Source organism: Notothenia rossii, assembly GCF_949606895.1.
Source record: "Notothenia rossii genome assembly, chromosome: 3".
NCBI classification, from domain to species: domain Eukaryota; kingdom Metazoa; phylum Chordata; class Actinopteri; order Perciformes; family Nototheniidae; genus Notothenia; species Notothenia rossii.
The window spans coordinates 5,358,783-5,378,919 of NC_136901.1; the positions used below are offsets into that span (position 1 = coordinate 5,358,783).

The 20,137-nt window shown below is 40.3% G+C and overlaps 1 protein-coding gene across 1 annotated transcript; it reads right to left on the reverse strand.

The window, feature by feature from the left end:
* Nucleotides 1–7: 7 nt before the first annotated feature.
* On the reverse strand, nt 8–16,606 carry LOC307031146 (protein-tyrosine kinase 2-beta-like). Its single transcript, XM_079667961.1, is given in 31 exon segments — nt 8–2,946; nt 2,949–3,122; nt 3,643–3,723; nt 4,796–4,930; nt 5,079–5,119; nt 5,287–5,311; nt 5,583–5,615; nt 5,820–5,945; nt 6,464–6,511; nt 6,852–6,951; nt 8,219–8,423; nt 8,838–8,927; nt 9,114–9,214; nt 9,288–9,403; nt 9,671–9,771; nt 11,244–11,325; nt 11,423–11,517; nt 11,609–11,656; nt 11,901–11,926; nt 12,059–12,098; nt 12,357–12,474; nt 13,240–13,341; nt 13,815–13,886; nt 13,970–14,110; nt 14,192–14,246; nt 14,663–14,725; nt 14,847–14,926; nt 15,032–15,119; nt 15,193–15,371; nt 15,949–16,265; nt 16,359–16,606. Coding segments are annotated over 30 exon segments (2,844 nt in total). The 5' UTR covers nt 16,153–16,265; nt 16,359–16,606; the 3' UTR covers nt 8–2,871.
* Between the last annotated feature and the right edge of the window lie 3,531 nt (nt 16,607–20,137).

The window sequence follows — 20,137 nt, forward strand, 5'->3', positions numbered from 1 at the left end:
TGATTGGTAACAGAAAGAGAATCGGAATACCTTTATTAGTCCCACAGAGGGGACATTTACATAGTTACAGCAGAAAAAAGAGCCACAGACAGCTTCATGTTACATATGTTACATGCATTAAACTACTAAGTTATGATATAATAAAAAATATAATAAAAAATAAAAAAGTTACATAATTTTCAAAATACACATCCTGTAACAGTTCTTAGGATTTAGCAGCCAGGTGTATAGTACACAGTTATTAACGGCATTTATAAATATATATATATATATTGCACGTAGTTGGTATTTAACAGCAAGGGGTGTTATAGTCTGTGTGTGTGTGTGTGTGTGTGTGTGTGTGTGTGTGTGTGTGTGTGTGTGTGTGTGTGTGTGTGTGTGTGTGTGTGTGTGTGTGTGTGTGTGTGTGTGTGTGTGTGTGTGTGTGTGTGTGTGTGTTGCATTCCCATGATAAAACTGAATTGGTGGAGTTTTTCTAGATATGACGAAGAAGACGTTTAATCTCTCCAGAGCACCAACGCGAGACCAGAAACATGGACTAAAGATATAATGCTGTGGACTTGTCACGTGTTACAGCAACATTTTGGGTGTTTTTGTCCTTAATTGATTGTATTTAGAAAGTATTTTTGGCCCTACTAGTGCAACAATAATGTCGTGTACAGTGGTGGAGCCAGGACATATTCAGTGGGGTGGCCAGGATGGAACCAGTGATCATTTTGGGGTGGCATTGAAATCTCTATTATATGAACATAAAAATACATCTCACTATAAAATAAGGGGTTATTTAAGGCACCTACAACACACCTCTCCATTATTTGGGATTAAGCTAGTGGTGGAATAGATCAAATAATATTCAGTATATCTAACTATTTTTTTCTTATACCCGCAGTCAAAGTATCAACAAAGCTTACATTATACAAATGTAGTGCAATATGCAGACTGTTTAGCTTAAGGTGATCAGCAGCACTATGAGCTCATTCTCTCAGTGTATCATCAGGAATACAGAGATACACACACATCATTTAAATAAGAGTTTTTAAATTCAATGATAGGTTAAGAATAAACATCTTAAAGTAAATAACAATAAACAGTAGCTCTTAACCCTGTAAGGCCCCCGGTTGTAATTTTACAACATTACTTTAAGCTATCCAAAAAAGTCAGTAAATGTTTTTGTTTTTTTAAAAGACTAAATGTACATAGTCAAAAGGTCCTTTTGTTCAGCCTCACAATGCTATTGGGTAGTAAATGTGTTTATAGGCCCTGCCCTCAGGCCATACATATAATACTAACATTCCTGACAATAGATCTCAATAGTAATCTTTTATGGTGTAAATGCCTTTTTAATAATAACATTTTTGAATGGAACATTCTCAACACGAATGCATCAATCCAAATGAATATAACTTAAATATGTGGGAAAATACTGTGTTTGAAATGTATAATTGAAATGAGATGTTAGCTTTTTGTTTTGATATTGTATTCCAGTCTCCCTTCAGATATGTTAAGTGGCATGTAAACACAATGCTGCTCACCTCCTTCAAAGTGAAATTAAAAACCTCTGCATTTTCTATATAGATATTAACAGTACTTAATGTCAGTTTAGTAAAAAAAAAAACATAACAATTATTATTTACAATGGACTACGCTTAGCTAACAGACTAATTTCCACCACTCATAGATCACACCCACCTTTTCTCTTGAAATACTGGGTGACACTTTCGCCCTTTAGTCCCTCTCTCTTTTCTTTCTCTCCTTTCTTGTCTTTTTGAAAGCCTGACTTTGTGAGTCGTTGAGACATGGCACACACGTAAGTACTAGCATCCCTGCTCCTCACATGCTCTCACTCTGCTAGAAAGTGTCGTTTGGAGGCGGAGGCGGGACCAAACCATTACATGTAAATAGAGGGGGGTGTACTACAGAGGCTTTGGATAATTAACTTTTGGAAGAAAATAAATTAAATGAATTGTAAGTTTAGTGAGTACATTATCAATACAATGTTATATTAATGTTAATTATTGATGAATGATGAGAGGTTACTTAAGCATTTTTTTCTTAATATTCTAAAATTGTTTGGGCCCCCGTGTTTGGGGTGGCCAATAGGGTGGCCAGGACTCAGCTGGGGGGGGCCACGGCCACTCCCAGCCACCCCCCAGCTCCGCCACTGTGTAACAGCCCTGTATCAGCATCTCGATCCTTTGCATTTTGTTCTACTTCACAACCTGTTCAAACCTGCTTTCAGTTCTTTGATATTTCTATAGTAATTTGGATTAAGGGGATGTTAAAACCAGAGAGAGAACTTGAAGATCCAGTCGGATGATAGCAGGACCCGTAAGTTCTTGTTGCCTCTTGTTGGCTTTTTGGTTTATCTCTTACGCTTGTCTCCCAAAATAAGAAATCAAACCTTTGATCCACCGTAGTCAGATAAGGCAGAACAAAATGTCCTACTGTATTGTAGCACATTGTATCTGTTCAGCCCGGATATGAAATGTAAAATATTGTAGTTCAGTAACTTTCCTATGATTTTGTTCTTTCTTGTCTACGGTGCTTGCAGTCATTTGGTTAAGCAATGCTTGTCTAATCTCAGGAAGAATTAAAAGAATGTTATCGTGCAAAAAGCCTGAGAGGAAAGTTGGTATTTCTCACCAAAAAAAGACATAAAAATGATACTTGTTTTGTAGAAATAAAACTCTGGTATACATTGTGGTAGTTTGATTCGTTCATGTTGAAGAAACGCTCTGTTTTATTAAATTATATTTGGAGAAACTACAAATATATATTATGACGTCTTTCCGAAGTGCTGCACAGGAGCAGAGCAGTCCGGATTCACCCTGTCCTCGTTTTAAATCCAGTCTGTTCACTCAACAGGGAACTTCATTCCCCAGAATCCTCAGCTTCTGGAGAGGCGGGTCTGGGCCTGGCCAGGTTGGCTCTGACTCTCGCCTGGTCGCCTGGTCCACGGCGTCCAGCAGGTTTTTGGAGTCCAGAGCCAGAGTGTGAGCAGCGGTCAACATCTGGCGCTGACAGTCCTCCTTCAGAGAGGTGACGCTGTTCTGCTGAGCCAGACGCATCTTACTGATCAGATCCCCCAGGTCCTTGTTCAGCAGCCTCTTCGTGCCCTCGATCTGAGAGGAGCACATCAAACAGTTTCATTTGGGTAATCTAGGTGGGTTTTATTAGCATTTTAACACAGAAAATGTGGAGTCGTTTGATTTGATCGTCTTCAGGAAATGCTCAGTTTTATTAATACTATTAGGATAAAATACAAACGTAATCAGCATTTTGATGTCTTTTAGTAGCATGAGTAGTGAACGTGTTGCATTATAAATGATATGGTTGCAGAAAATAAAATCTGGATCTAATTATATGGCACTTTTCCTGCTAAAAACAACAACTTAAATCAATAAACCCAGGACTGAAGGAAACAAAAACAAAATAAGAATAAATACAATTAAATTCAAAGCCAAATCCATTGGGTATGTGGTAAGTGTTTCTAGAGAACTTTCCAACCCCTTCTTCGTCTGTCTACTAATAAATACCACATGTTGCCTGAAGCTGCCTTCAAAATAAAAGCATAAACACTCTAAATAATGATCAAATGACTATATTTACGTGACAATGATTGTAAGAGGTGGAGGTGTTTACCTCTGTGGTGACGGAGCAGTGCAGCGAGGGCAGGATCTCATCCACGCTCTGGATCAGACCGCGCAGAGTGATGCCCACCGCCTGGAGGTTAGAGAGGGAGAGACATATTGTATGTTACCTGTCTGTTTGATTACAATCAGGAGTGTTGCCAGGTAGGGTAACACATACAAGGGATTTGGTGTATAAAGGTGCATACATGAACCCAGTAAGAGGAATTGCTAAAAGGAGCAGAGAAGAATATGACAAGTTAATCTAAGAAATATGTGCAGCACTACATGTATTAGATGTGCTGTTTTAAGAGTTGGATTTTTCAGAAATTTGCAAAATATACAGAGGAACGTGCATTTGTTTTTTATGCTATTTTATTGCTATTGAGATGTTGACATTTTGAAATGTTTATTTCTTTTAATTTGTATTGTACAATGCCATGTCTTTTTATGCTGCAGCAACACAAACATTTCCCAACTTGGGATCAATAAAGTACTTCTTATCTTATCTTAAAGTGGACCTATCATACTATATTTTAATAATAAAGTGTAGGACCATGCCTATATAAGGCATATTTAGACTTTTTATTTTTCAAAATACCAAACAGATCATGCATTTTAGCCATTCCTCATTTCGCTCAATTTAACACTGTCTTTGAATGGGCTGATTCTGTGAGAACAGCACCATCTACAGGCCTGGCATATGTACTACAGCGTCTCCAGCGCTTTCCAACGGCAATGTCCGTGGCTGTCTCCTCCTGATTGGTGGAGTTGGCCCAATAGCCGTAGCGCCACTTCTGTGACGTCATAGAAGTGTTCAAATCTGGATCAGTCTGTATCAGATCCGTTGCAGCCCCTTTTTAAGAAATTTGGGTATGGAGGAGAATAGAGAGGGTTGTGTTTTCTGACACTTGGTGAGTTCCCTGGAACACCGGGGACACATGTTCATGTAGAAAGGACGTACAAAAGTCCATTTTGCATGATAGGTCACCTTTAAGGTTTACAGTATTTTTAAGGAGGAATGGCTCACATGGTGTGCGTTCATGTAAACTATTGTGTTTAATAGAGGACTTGAGAGTATGTCAGAGATAAGGACAGTCCAAAAACGAATTTCACAGCTTCTAGGAGAACAGTTTTACTAAATTCAATGTGAAATGATGTCCTACTTTGACAGCGTTGGGGTACTCGGAGGCCGACAGCGTGTTGACGTCATTTTTCAGCTGCACCACCTGCTTCACCATCGCCATGACGCCCGTGTACACCTGGTCACCTGACCGGTCCAGCTCAGCTGTCGGCCGCGCCTACAACAAAAGGTAAATGGACTGTAATTAGATAACACTTTATCCAGTCCTTACAACCCCTCAAAGTGCATGCTCTAGTTATTTTTACAGTGTTGGGTCATTTTCATAAGAAAGTAATCCAATGTATAATAAAAGGGATATTTTTTACCTGCATGACTGTGGGAGGCATTGGTGGCTTCTCTGGAGGAACTGATAGAGACAAAAAAACTGAATATCAGATGACATGCATAACCACGCATGTGTATGAAATTACTTTTAATGTGGAATCAATAACATGTTGCATCTCCTTTATACAATGCATGGTGACAATAACACATGCTTTATCTTAAAACACTTGTTTGAGACACTAGACTCACCATTTTCTTTTCTTTTTTCAGGAGGCTGCAATAAAAGCATGAAAGAAAGGATGTGAATTGATGAGTTTTAGGTCAGAGGTCAGGTTTAGATTGCCTATTTTCATAATTTCGAGATGCTAAAGAGGTTTTTGTTTGTATAGGCTTATACTGACAAAAGAGGCAGAAGCTTTGTAAACGACACTTGTGTGTGAGAAACAGATATGCCTCTGCAGCTAATGGTTACAAAGTGTTGACCACACCTTTTGTTTGCCTCTTAAATGTTGCACAAAAAGAGAAGTAAAGACACCATAAAGCACCTTGATGTGTGAATCCACCCGCACGACAGGATCCTGCAGAGAAACAGAAGCAGAGGTCAGTGAACGCAGCGTTGCATAACGTGGTTGAAGTGTTCATTCTGCTTCACGTGTCATGTGCTCACCAAAGGTCTTCTACTTTTAGGAAACGTCACTCTGTTTCTTTCATAGTTTCGTCACACTCTCAAGGAAGTGCTGCTTCCTGTGTGTGTGTGTGTGTGTGTGTGTGTTACTCCTCACCAGCTGTCTCTCTTCCTGCTCCAGCCACTGTTCATCCATCAGCATCTCCCTTCTCTGTCGCTGTAAAGTGTTCTCCACTTGCTCTTTCTCCCTCTCCCACACCGGCCTGGTGTCCCTCTCTGTTCTCTACACACACACACACACACACACACACACACACACACACACACACACACACACACACACACACACACACACACACACACACACACACACACACACACACACACACACACACACACACACACACACACACACACACACACACACACACACACACACACACACATTGATCTCAGTCTAAAAATTGTTTGTTATTTTACTCATTTTCTAAGAAGTTACTATGCATTTTTAAATTGATTGATTGTTCCATTTCTATGTTGGTTTCTGTTTAGTCATCAACTTTGGCCTGATCAACTTTAAAATAAGCTGGCTTTACTCAGTGTGACTGAAGAGTTAGTCATTGAGTGAACAATATGTCCACATAAGGTGATCAGACATCTTTTCCAATATTGCATTTAAAACATTTGCAGGTTTACACAGTGTGTTCTGTATCTATAAGGGAACAAGAAGTCACAGCTGGAGATTTAAATAGCTCCTACATTTGGTCAAATATTAAATATGAAAGTGTGTTGTGTTGACACCTGTTGGCACGTGAGTCGAGGAAGGGTGTTGCCTTTTATTCTGGATGGCTGGAAAAGAGAAAAAGTGGATTTTTTTATTTATTATAAGGAGTAAAACAGCCTCATGTGGTCTATTTTAAGATAGTCTTTTAATTAAGTCAAATGCATCACTAACTAAAAATAGACAGCATAAAAATATGTGGACTCAAATGCAAATAAGAATGAAGGAAAATTGAGCGAAAGCAAACAAACAAAATGTAGTTGGATAAGTAAACCTGCTCTTAATGACATACAGTGTCAGACCGTCACTGTCTGCTAAAGTAAAAGACTAGATTAACTAAAGCACTCGAGGAAGTGCATTCACCTCCATACAGATTTTATGCAGCACGTAATTTCCATTTATTCGTACCTTGGGTGGAGGCGCTTTGGGATTGTTAGCATCAAATGTAGAGACGGAGCGCGATCTGTCTCTCCTTCCATCCTGCTCCAACTCCATCCTGTGGAAATCACTGTCACACACACACACACACACACACACACACACACACACACACACACACACACACACACACACACACACACACACACACACACACACACACACACACACACACACACACACACACACACACACACACACACACACACACACACACACACACACACACACACACACACACACACACACACACACACACTCAAATGTTCAGAGTTTTTTTTAGTATCTACCGTGTAGTTTTGGCAATGAATGTCAATCCCAGCATGCATAACTGTAAGAACACGTTTATTTGAACTTTTCAGGACACAATTTCAATTTAAAACATATTCAAGACTTTCAGATGTGTTAATCACGCGTGCACATGTCTTAACAAGGATGGACAGATGAGACAAAACATCCAAAGTGAGAAAAAAAATGCAATTACGTTAAAGGAGGCCTATTGTGCTCTCCTGTAGTGTGTTATATACGTTTGTGTGCATGTCAATGGTCTGCAAAGGCTAACATCCCTAAGTTGGGTATTAACCCTCCTATTGTCTTCGTTTCCCCCCCTTACTTTGGTGTTCGCGGTCAAATTTGACCGGTCCTGTTTTAACTGCTATTACATTAACACAAAAACCATTAATCATCACCAAATTTCATTTAACACCCTTTCAAACTGTACATATTGTATCAGACTACTGGTATACATGAAAAACTGCAGTAAATATACAAAGAACAGACACTGAACATGTATTGCGTGTGCCAGGTGTGATTCACATGAGGGCACGGGCACATAAAAGAGGGGGGAAACATCTAGTGTGTGTGTGTGTGTGTGTGTGTGTGTGTGTGTGTGTGTGTGTGTGTGTGTGTGTGTGTGTGTGTGTGTGTGTGTGTGTGTGTGTGTGTGTGTGTGTGTGTGTGTGTGTGTGTGTGTGTGTGTGTGTGTGTGTGTGTGTGTGTGTGTGTGTGTGTGTGTGTGTGTGTGTGTGTGTGTGTGTGTGTGTGTGTGTGTGTGTGTTTTATCTGATCCGGATGGTTACTAATTCCTTTTCTTTATGGCGGTCATTTTTGACCGGGAACACCATGGGTGTTACAAAGTTGACTAAATCATCCAAAATGCAATGAAAGTGGTGATCAGCAATTTTATATGTTCAAATGTCTACTTTGAAGGATATCATAAAGCCTTAATGCAATCGAATGTAAAACAAAACGTTATGATTGATGAAAGTAATAAATCGGTCAGATTTGACCCGAAGACAACAGGAGGGTTAAAAGAGAAGAGAGGCAGGTGTTTTTACCTGAGGAGGCAGACGAGCTGGCTGAATGTGGGCCGGCTGTTCGGCTCGTAGCTCCAGCAGCGGTTCAGCAGGGAGTAGACGTGGGGCGGGCACTGCTGAGGTATGGGGAGTCGAACCCCCAACTCCAGCTGGTTGATCACCTGACCGTTCTCCAGCCAGAAGAACGGCTGCTGGGCCATGGAGAAAATCTCCCACACACACACACCTGGGTCAACACACACACACGGGGACAGCTGTGTTGGTTTTTTATTCACACTTAACGATATTTAACATCAAATACAGCCTTTTCACATTTGTATGATATACAGTATATAACAACAGAGTAGTTAAAAATGTGAAAAAAAGGGAAAAAGACCAACAAAATAATACAAATATGTAAGAATAATAATATATATGTTAATAAGAGAAGTCTACAAGCTTTGAAACTGCATTCTTACTTCAATTAGTTTCATTACCACCGTATCTAGAGACATGGAAAGAAGGAGCTTCACTGAAACAATTCTAACAGTTCATTTGTAGCATGTCTGACGTTAGGAAAAGCTGGATCCTGCAGACAAAACTGTACTTTCATTTGAGTGTGAGTTTGCTTTAATGCTCAGACAGACGAGTGTTTTCTCACCAAACATCCAGACATCACTGGCGATGGTGAAGCGTCTGAAGTTGATGGACTCTGGTGCCATCCATTTGATCGGTAATCGACTCACTGAGGCTGAAATAAAGATTAAACACGTATCTTTAATATTACAAAGAATGAGATTATGTGAATGCATGCTGGAGGTATTTAAAACTCCTTGTACCTCTTGATAAAGACAAGAAAAACTTGAACACCTCTTATGAGTTTCGTCTACGCTGAGAGTCTCTGAGATGCTGATCACATCAGAGGCAAAGTGTTCACCTTTATAATACTCTTGTTCGTCAATGTAGCGAGACAGACCAAAGTCGCCGAGTTTGACGCAGTCAGGAGACGCCACCAACACGTTTCTCACCGCTATATCTCTGCAGAAACCAGACCAAATGATTACGTGTCTTTCATTTAAAAGTGGGGTCGTCTTAGAGGAGTGTGTGTTACCTGTGCACCATGTTGAGTCCTTCCAGGTAGGCCAAGGCTTTGCAGATTTGCAGACAGTACAGTGTTAAGGTTGCTGTGGTCAGGGTGTACTGCTCCTCCACCAGATAGCTGCCCAGCTGACAGGAACACAACACACTTTTATTAAAGATACCTGCACCTCGTATGATTTATATTGTGCAACCTAAACTCTCCAGTGTGTTAACTTAATACAGAGACAGGTTGCCAATTGAACACGCCTATTTTAAAACAAGGATAAAGATTTTTCTTTTATTCTCTTGGCTTTTAAATAAGTACATTTATACTGTGTTTCTGTGACACTATATCTCCCTCGCCTTGTGTTGTATAAATAAGATCATTTTCATCCAAACAAAACAGAAACCGACCTCTCCGTGTTCGAGGAGCTCCATGACGATCCACACGGGATCCACCTCAATGACTCCGATTAGACTCACAATGTGGGGATGATCTAGATTTTTCATCAAGTCTGCAACACACAAGACAAAATAAGACAGAAATGTATTACTATTAGAGACAGAACTTTGCGTTTTAGCAGAACAGGAAGCATGAGAGGGGAATTAAAAGTCCCTTACCAGAGTTACCATCGCTTAACCACTAGCTTTTATTTATACTTGGCAGGAAAACCAGTATCACAAAGCAGAATCTAACCTGTGTGTGTGTGGCAGAGCTTGTGCCAGCGATAAGAGCAACGTCGTCTTCCTCTTTAGAAATACTTCACAATCTCTTATTAGCGAAGATATCACAGTTCCTATTTCGACTGAAACAGAGTTAGTGAATATCAGACCTATTCTTCAGCTTATGAGCTTTCATACAAACTAGACTTCTGATATGACAATAGATTTGTTCTAACATGGCAGCCTCAAGGTTCATCAATCAGGGCTTTTTTTTCAGTGTTACTTAAAGGGGACCTATCATGCAAACTGCACTTTTTTACGTCTTTTCTACATGAATATGTGTCCCCGGTGTTCCAGGGAACTCACCAAGTGTCAGAAAACACAACCCTCTCTATTTCCCTCCATACCCAAATCTCTTAAAAAGGGGCTGCAACGGATCTGATACAGACTGATCCAGATTTGAACACTTCTATGACGTCACAGAAGTGGTGCTACGGCTATTGGGCCAATTCCACCAATCAGGAGGAGACAGCCACGGGCATTGCCGTTGGAATGCGCTGGAGACGCTGTAGTACATATGCCAGGCCTGTAGATGGTGCTGTTCTCACAGAATCAGCCCATGATGCAAAGACAGTGTTCAATTGAGCGAAATGAGGAATGGCTCAAATGCATGATCTGTTTGGTATTTTGAAAAATAAAAAGTAGAAATATGCCTTATATAGGTATGGTCCTACACTATGTTATTCAAATATAGCATGATAGGTCCCCTTTAAGATTTTGTAGTCTTTTCAAAGTGACATATATACCAGGGGAGGCTGTGGGTCAGTGGATAGTGTGCTTGACTTTAAATCAGGGGATAGCAAGTTTGAGTCCCACTGCAGTCAGCATGTCGTTGTGTCCCTGAGACACTTCACCCCAAATTGCTCCTGTGGGGATTGTCCACAGCACTGAATGTATGTTAGTCGCTTTGGATAAAAGCGTCTAACATGTAATGTGTATTTTGTTGAATAGCATCCTATGAATAACCACCGTTATCCATTCCATACACTCAGTGAGTTGTTGTTCTGAACCATGAGGATACCACAGCCTCCAGTTTTGGCTTTTTTTCACAAAGCCACAACCAGGCAACAGGAAGTCGCCGACAAACATGTTTTGATCGGAACAAAATGTGCCAAACTCATTCTCTCTTTTTTTAATTTTACCCCGAAAGGTCTTCTTTGTAGTGGATGTTTTCTAGTCAGGCTTTCACGGTAGAAAAACTCCAGATTTGACGCCGTTTAGGAACAGTTTTACCCTGTTATTACCGACACAGACCATCACTCACCAGCTTCACTGAGAAACTTCTCCTTCACTTCAGCAGAACAGTCTTTACAGGTTTTCACAGCAACATGGATTCTCTCTCCGCTCTGCAAACACACACACACATGCAAACATCCAGCGTAAAGTCACTGATACATTTTCATTTGTGTCTTCAGTGTGTTTGGGGGTGATAGACGGACTCACGGGGCTTTTATAAACTCCATCGTGAACCTCTCCGAAGAATCCCTCTCCCAGGATCCGCCCCAAAACAATGTCGTCTCTGGAGATGCTGTGCTTCTCTGAAAATAAGAAACAACACAACGGTGACATTCCTTAACTCATCACCGGGTTTTTTAGATGAAATCAAGGTGACATTTGAAATAAACTCACCGCTAGAGTCTTCTTTCCCCTCTGGAATCTCAGCATAAATGTCCGAACCTGACGTTAGAGAAACGTTTAATCTACAATGTGCTTCAGACACTTGAAAAACAACGATTTTCTACGGCTGCTACTTCAATAGATAACTTCTGCACTTTGCCTTTGCTGTAACATTGTACATTTCCCCAACATGGGACAAAAAATGGATTTCCAATGATTGCTTGGCATGATAATAACATAGTTAAATGATTGGTTCAAATTAAAACCTCTTTGTGTTTCTGTATAATCTGTGAATATATCAAACCTTTATTAGATACACTGGGACTGCCACTGGAAGAGAAAGGAAGACATTTTAGGCTTTCGTCAAAATCATCACGTGACCTTTCAGTCCAGCAGAAAGTCATGAATATGAAAATGAAGGCTTTCATCGCATTACACGCCATTATGATTCACCACGCTCACCGTTTTGGGATGTCAGGTAATTTCTGTCTTGCCTCTCTACCTGTAAGGATCAGATATATTTGGGATTAGAAAATGAAAGGAACATTGCAGCGTTTTACACCTGGTTGCACTTAGGTGGGTTTGGATGACAGTATTTTATTCACCAACTAGTGTAAGCAGCATGACATTTTTTTATTGATTTGATTATATTATTGAAACCAGTTGTTTGATTCATGGACAATAAGAGTCAAAGTATCCCAGATTGTAAACTAAAGAAATGGTGCATGCTGTTGTTTACTTCATTTAGTCTCAGGTGTACCTTTGCTGGGTTTAATAATGAGCGAGTTTGCAGAGTTCCTCTCCAGCCGGCAGTAGCCGTCGATCAGGTCGGCCATGTTTTCTGCCACAGCCAGGGAGGAGACGTTCACCGACAGCGGCTGGAGGGTCGGAGATAAAAATACATCCTGAGTCTGTCAAACTGCCCCAACTTGTTTCGCACAGGTGTGGCATATCAAGATGCTGATTAGACAGCATGATTATTGCACAGGTGTGCCTTAGGCTGGCCACAATAAAAGGCCACTCTGAAACGTGCAGTTTTGCTTTATTGGGGGGGTCTGGGGGGGTCCGAAAACCAGTCAGTATCTGTTGTGAGGGTTAGGATTAGGGTAAGGGCTAGGGTTAGGGTAATGTTGTGAATCGAGTGGCCTGTGTTCATCGTCCATAACGTACGCCTGCCCATACCATAACCCCACCACCACCACGGGCCACTCGATTCACAACATTACCCTAACCCTAACCCTAACCCTAACCCTAACCCTAAGGTGGGATGGATTATCTCGGCAAAGGAGAAGTGCTCACTATCACAGATTTTTTCAGATTTGTACACAATATTTGAGAGAAATGGTTATTTTTTGTATGTAGAAAATGTTTTAGATCTTTGAGTTCATCGCATGAAAAATGGGAGCAAAAACAAAAGTGTTGCGTTAATATTTTTGTTCAGTGTAGTTATGTCGATGAAAATCTTAGGACCCAGGCTCCTCCAACAGAGCAACAGAATAAAACAGATCAAAGAGTGCAAGTAAATACAATATAAGTAGTGCCATAAGAGTCTATATACAAGTGATACATAATATGTAAGGATGAAACAAACACTTTGGCTGCACCTAATGCTGTTTCTATTTCTTTCTCAGGTTCATATTTACCTGTTTGGCTCCCTCTATGTGCACGGTGAGCAGGGCGCGGCCGTCGCTCTCTGCAGAGCAGGAGATACTGCACACCTGAGAGAACATCGCCAAACACACGGGCTGCAGAAGAGACAAAGAGCTCTGTCATTATATAATTAGATATACATTATGATAGATCTGCTTCTGCTAATATGCTCATGTTTCCAAGTTTGTTTCCTCATGTTCCACACGTCGCATGCAGTGTGTTTGTATTACTCCCTGCCTTCTTTCAAAACATCTCTCAGGAAACACTTTAGCATTTCAACGCTATTTCTTAGGTTTTTTATCTGTACCTTTATTTTGATATTTGTGAATTTTCACCATAATTTTTTTCTCACTTTTGCTGTTTTATGTGTTTAAATGTTGTCTTACTTTTTTTGTAATGGCTTGTCGGCTAGCTGATATTAAGAGCTGTTTTATGCATGTGTGGCATGTGTGTGTGTGTGTGTGTGTGTGTGTGTGTGTGTGTGTGTGTGTGTGTATATATGCCTATGTTACATACATTTAACCTCTTCTATTGCTTTTTTTAAATGTTCCTGGCACTTTGAGCTCACCGTGGAGTTCTCAGTCTGCTGGCTGATGCCTTCAGGGCCGATGACCAGGTCTATCGTTAGACTCCAGCCATGCTGTAGAAACAGAACCCACTCAACCATTCAAAAAAGCCCAATTTATCTTAGAAATGTAACAGTCAATGAAGTAAAACGCTCACCACCAGCTGGCAGGCGAAGCTCTCCTGTGTGTAGCTGTAGCACTGAGCCAGAGTGGTGAAGAAGCGAGTCATGCACTGGTCCTGCTTCAGGGTGGAGTAACCCTGAAACGTCTGCTGGACCAGGCGACGCAGCTGCTTAGGCTGATGCAGAAAAACAGAACGTCATTAGAAATAACATGGTATAATGTCATTGTACAATTAAAACCTATTTAAAGTCAGTACCTTCATGCTGTTGATCAGCTCTCTGGGGAAGAACAGGTGCAGACCAACCTCCTTCCTAAAGGAGAAGTCAGACCACCATCAGAAATCAAACGCTACTCAAAGGCTTTTTTCTAAGTGTGACCAATACAACATTCAGATAAGGTCATCGGAAAACAAGATTATTATAACGTTTTGTGGAGCAATGCTTCTGTACGGGGGTGTGTAGAGTTACGTAAACGTTGCATGACTTCCGATATGATTGTTCAGACTGAAGTTGCATTACAGAAAAATCTTGTCTGATTTAGGAACACGTTTGAAGGTGGGAAAAATCTTTGAGATGTAAAGATCAGATTTCCTGGCATGTGAGCTGTTACAGACTGGAGACACTTTTGCAACATCTGACATTCAAACCAAGCATTTCTCATTAATGCAAGTCCTAGGACAAGAGAAAAGACGACCATGTGATACATTCAACAACCTCACAGGACTTACTCTAATTGTTCAAAGTTGGACTTTTTCTCCAGTCCGTTGGGATTAATGTCTTTGAAGAATCTCCTGCAAACAATACATGATTTGTGATTTAAAAAAAGATATGAAACTAAGTCCAACTGTTGTGCAAACATGTTGGATCTGGGTCACAGGTTTTTTTTCTTTTAGATAATAAGGTGTACAGTACCTTATTTCCAGACAGCCGAGCTGTAGAGCCATCCCATCGCTGACTTTTGAGGCGTACTGCTGCATGTAGTCATTTCTCACCTGTGGATAAAGCACACACACCTTCTATTGAGTACAACCATCATAGACATTGACCCGAACCTAACTAATCTCGTGCTCAGCCTGAAGAAAGAGACTTATACTGACCTGCTGGTAAAAGTAGAGCATCGTGGTTCTGTCATCTTTGAATTTCTCCATGAAGTCAGACGGGATGTATCTGATCCTCAGATCATATCTGCACGAACAAACGTCACAGTCACTTCACTGTACTTTATGTGTACTTGTACTTCACTCTCTGCAGTACTGACCTCCACTCAGCCTCGAGGTGCTGCTGCTCGTAGCGCAGCGTGAGTTCAGACATGGTGAGGTCCGTGTGCAGCCAGTGTTTCTCGGAGGACTTCAGGTGTTTGAGGAGGAGGCAGAAACAGGAGCAGAAGGATATATCCGGACCCACGCAGCCACTGGACAGAACCACATTCACTACATCCTGGAAAACAAGTCAGCAAACAATCATTTCTCACCAAACATGCCACAACTCACTAGAAATATCATCAACCTATAAATAAACAATTATCTACACACAATGATTGTGCACGTCTTATCTTTGTCGACCTGCAGACTGTATCTCTAAATGTGACTTCCTTCTGACAGATGTTTGCATAAATTCGCAGAAAAACTGTCTGGTGATGTTATTCCGATAACAGAAGGGTACACTTGTTTCTGTTTCACACATTACTTGTATTTTTACAATAAATATCTATTGCTTGCTTTGAATATTCTATAAAGTGCATTAGAGCAAAATAGAGTAAAAGTAGAGTAGATTAAGGTAGAGTCAAGTACAGTTAGAGCAGAGTGCAGTGAAGTAAAGAACAGTTAATACAAGTACATTACAGTTAGAGCAGAGTGCAGTGAAGTAAAGAACAGTTAATACAAGTACATTACAGTACAACTGAGTGCAGTGAAGTAAAGAACAGTAAATACAAGTACATTACAGTACAACTGAGTGCAGTGAAGTAAAGAACAGTAAAGCACACTAAAGTGCAGTAAAGTCCAGTATAGTGTACCTTGACGGTCCATCCCTCCTCACATCGGACCAGTTTGAAGCTTTTGCCCAGGTTTGAGCTGTTGCTAAGGAAACACACTTTGATGATCTTCACCCTGAAGATATTGTCCTTGGTGAAAATGGTCGATGGAGACATATCCGAGGATTCTGATTGGCTGGTGGGAGACATGCTCCTCCAGGACAGCGTGCTGGTGTCTCCAGACATCTCACACACACATATGCTACTGCAGACACATCGCTGTCAAGTAGACACACACCATTTCACCCTCTTCCTTGTCTGTCATACACTCAACACACTCTTGAAGGGATCCATTGAAGCTAAAAGAGAACAACAATCGTTTCACAAACAACTTTTTGGTTTTAAAGAACATTCGTATCCGGGATAACGATTAAACTTCTCTCTGTACTCACCGGTCTTGCACAAACTTCACGACCCAGCACCCAGAAATGTAATGTCAGTCTCTAAAAGTGAACACAAGCCAGTGCAGGTAACACACACACAAACACACACACACACACACGTTATTTTGTAAAGTGCATATTTCGTTTTCTTTCTCAGGTTAAGGGACGATTTCTCCGAAGCTGCGTCCTGAAGAAGAGCTGCATCTGTACGCGAAAGAGGAAACGGTGCTAACTTACAAATAAGGAAGTTGAAGAACAGCACACAGAAAAACTGATAGGTCTGATGAAACCGCCTCACCCCTCCTCACCCCTCCTCACCCCTCCTCCCCCCGCTTCACATGCAATGGCACAGTCCAGCATCAAAACCACAATTGTGCAACAGAACTTCCTCTTCCAAAAGTTATGATGCAGGTGAAAAGTGGGTATCAAGACATTATTATTACAACATAAGTACAACATGAGCTAATAATGTACAGGTTTTTAACCATGGACAATTTGTTGCGGAAATTCATGATCATCAGAGGGTGAATCATACTGACTTTTGCAATATCATTTCTGCTAACATGACGTTTTTGGTTTTGAGTTTCCACAACTATTAGATAGATGGAAAATTTGGTACAGATATTAAACTCCCCATTAGAATTAATTGTAATAATGTCAAAAGAGACAGGCGTCAAAACGGTGTGTTTCAGACTGAGTGTTGATCCAGGTATATTCAGACGGACAGTAAGAGACAAATAAAGTGTCTTTTGAACATTAAAACGTCTAAATATGTTCAAATCAATCACAAAATAATGAATATTAACCTAAAAATGAGCATGATATGTCTCCTTTAAGCATTCTGCCCAAAACACTGCTATTCATGAGTACATATAAGTGGTAGGTTTAAGCTAGATTAAATATAATTAAAAATAATAATAATAAGGAAGTATTTATTCAAAGCTGCAGCCTGGCAGTAGCAGAACCTGTTGAAAGCGAGATGTACCCTGTGGTGAGTGACCATGAGGCTGTGGAAGGGAAATTCTTTATTTTCTTTCAGATTCGACCTCAGTGGTTTTGTTTTTCACATTTTGACTGTAAGCAAACTGGGTCACGAATGTAGAAAGAATATGTGTGACAGCAGTAACCACTGTCAGGAAAGTGTGGCCTCCTCAGAAAACACAGGTTTGTTTCTAGACTCGAGAATTATGCATATGATTCTTCACACATCAAAGAGAAACTTTTCGTATTAACTTACATCCTGTTATGCACAATGTAGACACAATCTATTCCTCTGAAAACAGCACGCTTTGAATTTAGCACGACTATCACATGTACGCGGACTGAACATGTGGTGCAGAAAGCCCACGCACCATCATTACTGACACATTTAGACTAATAATTAATAAGGACCTTTGTCTTTTGTTACTATACTACATTATTTCTTCATGTTTTTCTTGATGGGAGTTAATTACCCGGCCGTGTCACTATATTACACAATATTGTAGGCAGGGCCGGCCCTAGACTTTTGGGGGCCCTAAGCGAGCTTTGGCTTGGGGGCCCCCCTCACTCTAGCGCGTTCTCACTACACACACCACAGAACCAACTTTTGTCTTATGATGTTAGCATGAGCACACATATTGTATAAATAAGCATGTAAACACCGTGGACCTAACATCCTCTAGGGGGGATCCTCATCTCCACTAGGGGGGTCCGGGGGCATGCTCCCCCGGGAAGATTTTTTTTAAAATAATGAAGTCAAAAGCATCAATCTGGTGCACTTTGAAAGCAAAATTAAGAGATCTATGGATACATCTCTCAACATCCATATGAAACAGAACTGTAAACAGATTTTATTTTTCTTATATTTTACAAATCACTCCCCTTTTAAACTGTATATCCTTGTTTTGTCATATAGTATTTCATAACTGTTTTTCATTTATTCTCTCTGGCTGTCCATCTCATAATGTTCATATAGAAACTAGCTGTCAATAGGAATATCATTCAGAAGAATTATAGTTTCATGTAAAAATCTGTCACAAAAAGAGGTTGCACATTTAAATTCAGGTGTTGTTATGGCAACGTCAGTGGACAAACAGCCACATTTACTGCTGCAAATACGTTCAAACATGCTGTCGACACGTAAAGCAGTGGCAACTATGCCACCATTTCAGCTGACCTTTTCTCAGAAAGGCTGTCACATAACATCATTTCATTGCTAGGTTGATGCTTAGCTACAGTAAGCTAACTATGAAACACTTTAACTGATAGAACTCGGTATCAACTGTGTACTGTAAGGTAGCTTCTAGCTTCATGTCGAACAGTAAGTCAACGTTTTCCAGAGAGCTTTCTTTGAAATCACCAGGTAACGCTAAAAAAAATTACATTTAGATTGTATGACTAAGTGTTTATTTAATTTATCTGGCTAGCTATAGCTACTTGCTAACGGTTTAGCTTACCCCCGCAGTTCAAAGTAACGTCAACGTAGCTGTAATTTATGCTTTGCTTACATGTTCGCATAACTTGGAAGTTTACTGACATTTACATACCTTCCTTGCTCAAGTGATGGCTCTGGGGCTGTTGTGTGAGCCACCACTTGAGAATTGTCGTCTTTTTTAAGAAAAGATGTTCTTATGTCCATCTTCAAAAACTCTGAGTCCGACTGACAGTTTATTCTAAACATTGTCACAGCTCACAGGATAAGTACCTGTCAGCCAATAAGACAGATGTTTATTTCCATTCAACTCTCTGGTTGATCTGGTATCTTGCCTCTGTTGCATTCACTGAACACGAGAAATTACAATTCTGCCTTCCTCTCTAGTGTCATGATGAGGTTCAGGTAAAGCACGGTGGATGTATTATATGATTGATTCAATAATATAATACATGACTTTGAGAGTAGGCAATCTAGGTTTATTAACACAATTAATTAAACATACTTATTTATCACGGCAACGGTGTACTGAGATTATTATTATTTTTTTTTTTTTGCTAGGGGGCCCCTAGTGGCTGCGGGGCCCTAAGCGGCCGCTTATGTCGCTTAATGGATCGGGCCAGCTCTGATTGTAGGACATGTTACTGGCATAACTTTGGTATACAATTTTGCAATATACAAAACCTATGACACAAACTTTCCTACAGATGGCGACACAGGCCAGTTTGTTGCAGTGGATAAAAGGCATTTATTCAATACATTAATGATGTCATGCCCCTGCAGACAAATGGAAAAATCGACTTAACACGCTGTTTGGTTACATTGAATAAATTAGTGCATTAAGAATATATTTAACTAATTCGATTTTTCCTACAGTAAATTGTACTTGCAACTCATCTTACCAGCATGTAACGTGAATACTACATTTGCAAAGACTCAGTGTAATCCACAATAGTTTGAGTGTTACATTTCAGTGTGGCTTAATTAGCCATGTATATTAAATGTGGATATTTTTGAATGACATTTTGCTGGGAATAGAGCGACCAATTACATGTAGAAATACCTTTAATCTACACCTATTTGGAAATAAAAGTATTATTTATGGTCAGATACAGTACCGTCGTCTTTGAGTTGAATTTCCATTCAACTCTCTGGTTGATCTGGTGTCTTGCCTCTGTTGCATTCACTGAACACGGGAAATTACAATTCTGCCTTCCTCTCTAGTGTCATGATGAGGTTCACGTAAAGCACGGTGGATGTATTATATGATTGACTCAATCATATAATACATGACTTTGAGAGTAGGCAATCTAGGCATATTAACACAATTAATTAAACATACTTATCACGGCGACGGTGTACTGAGATTATTAAT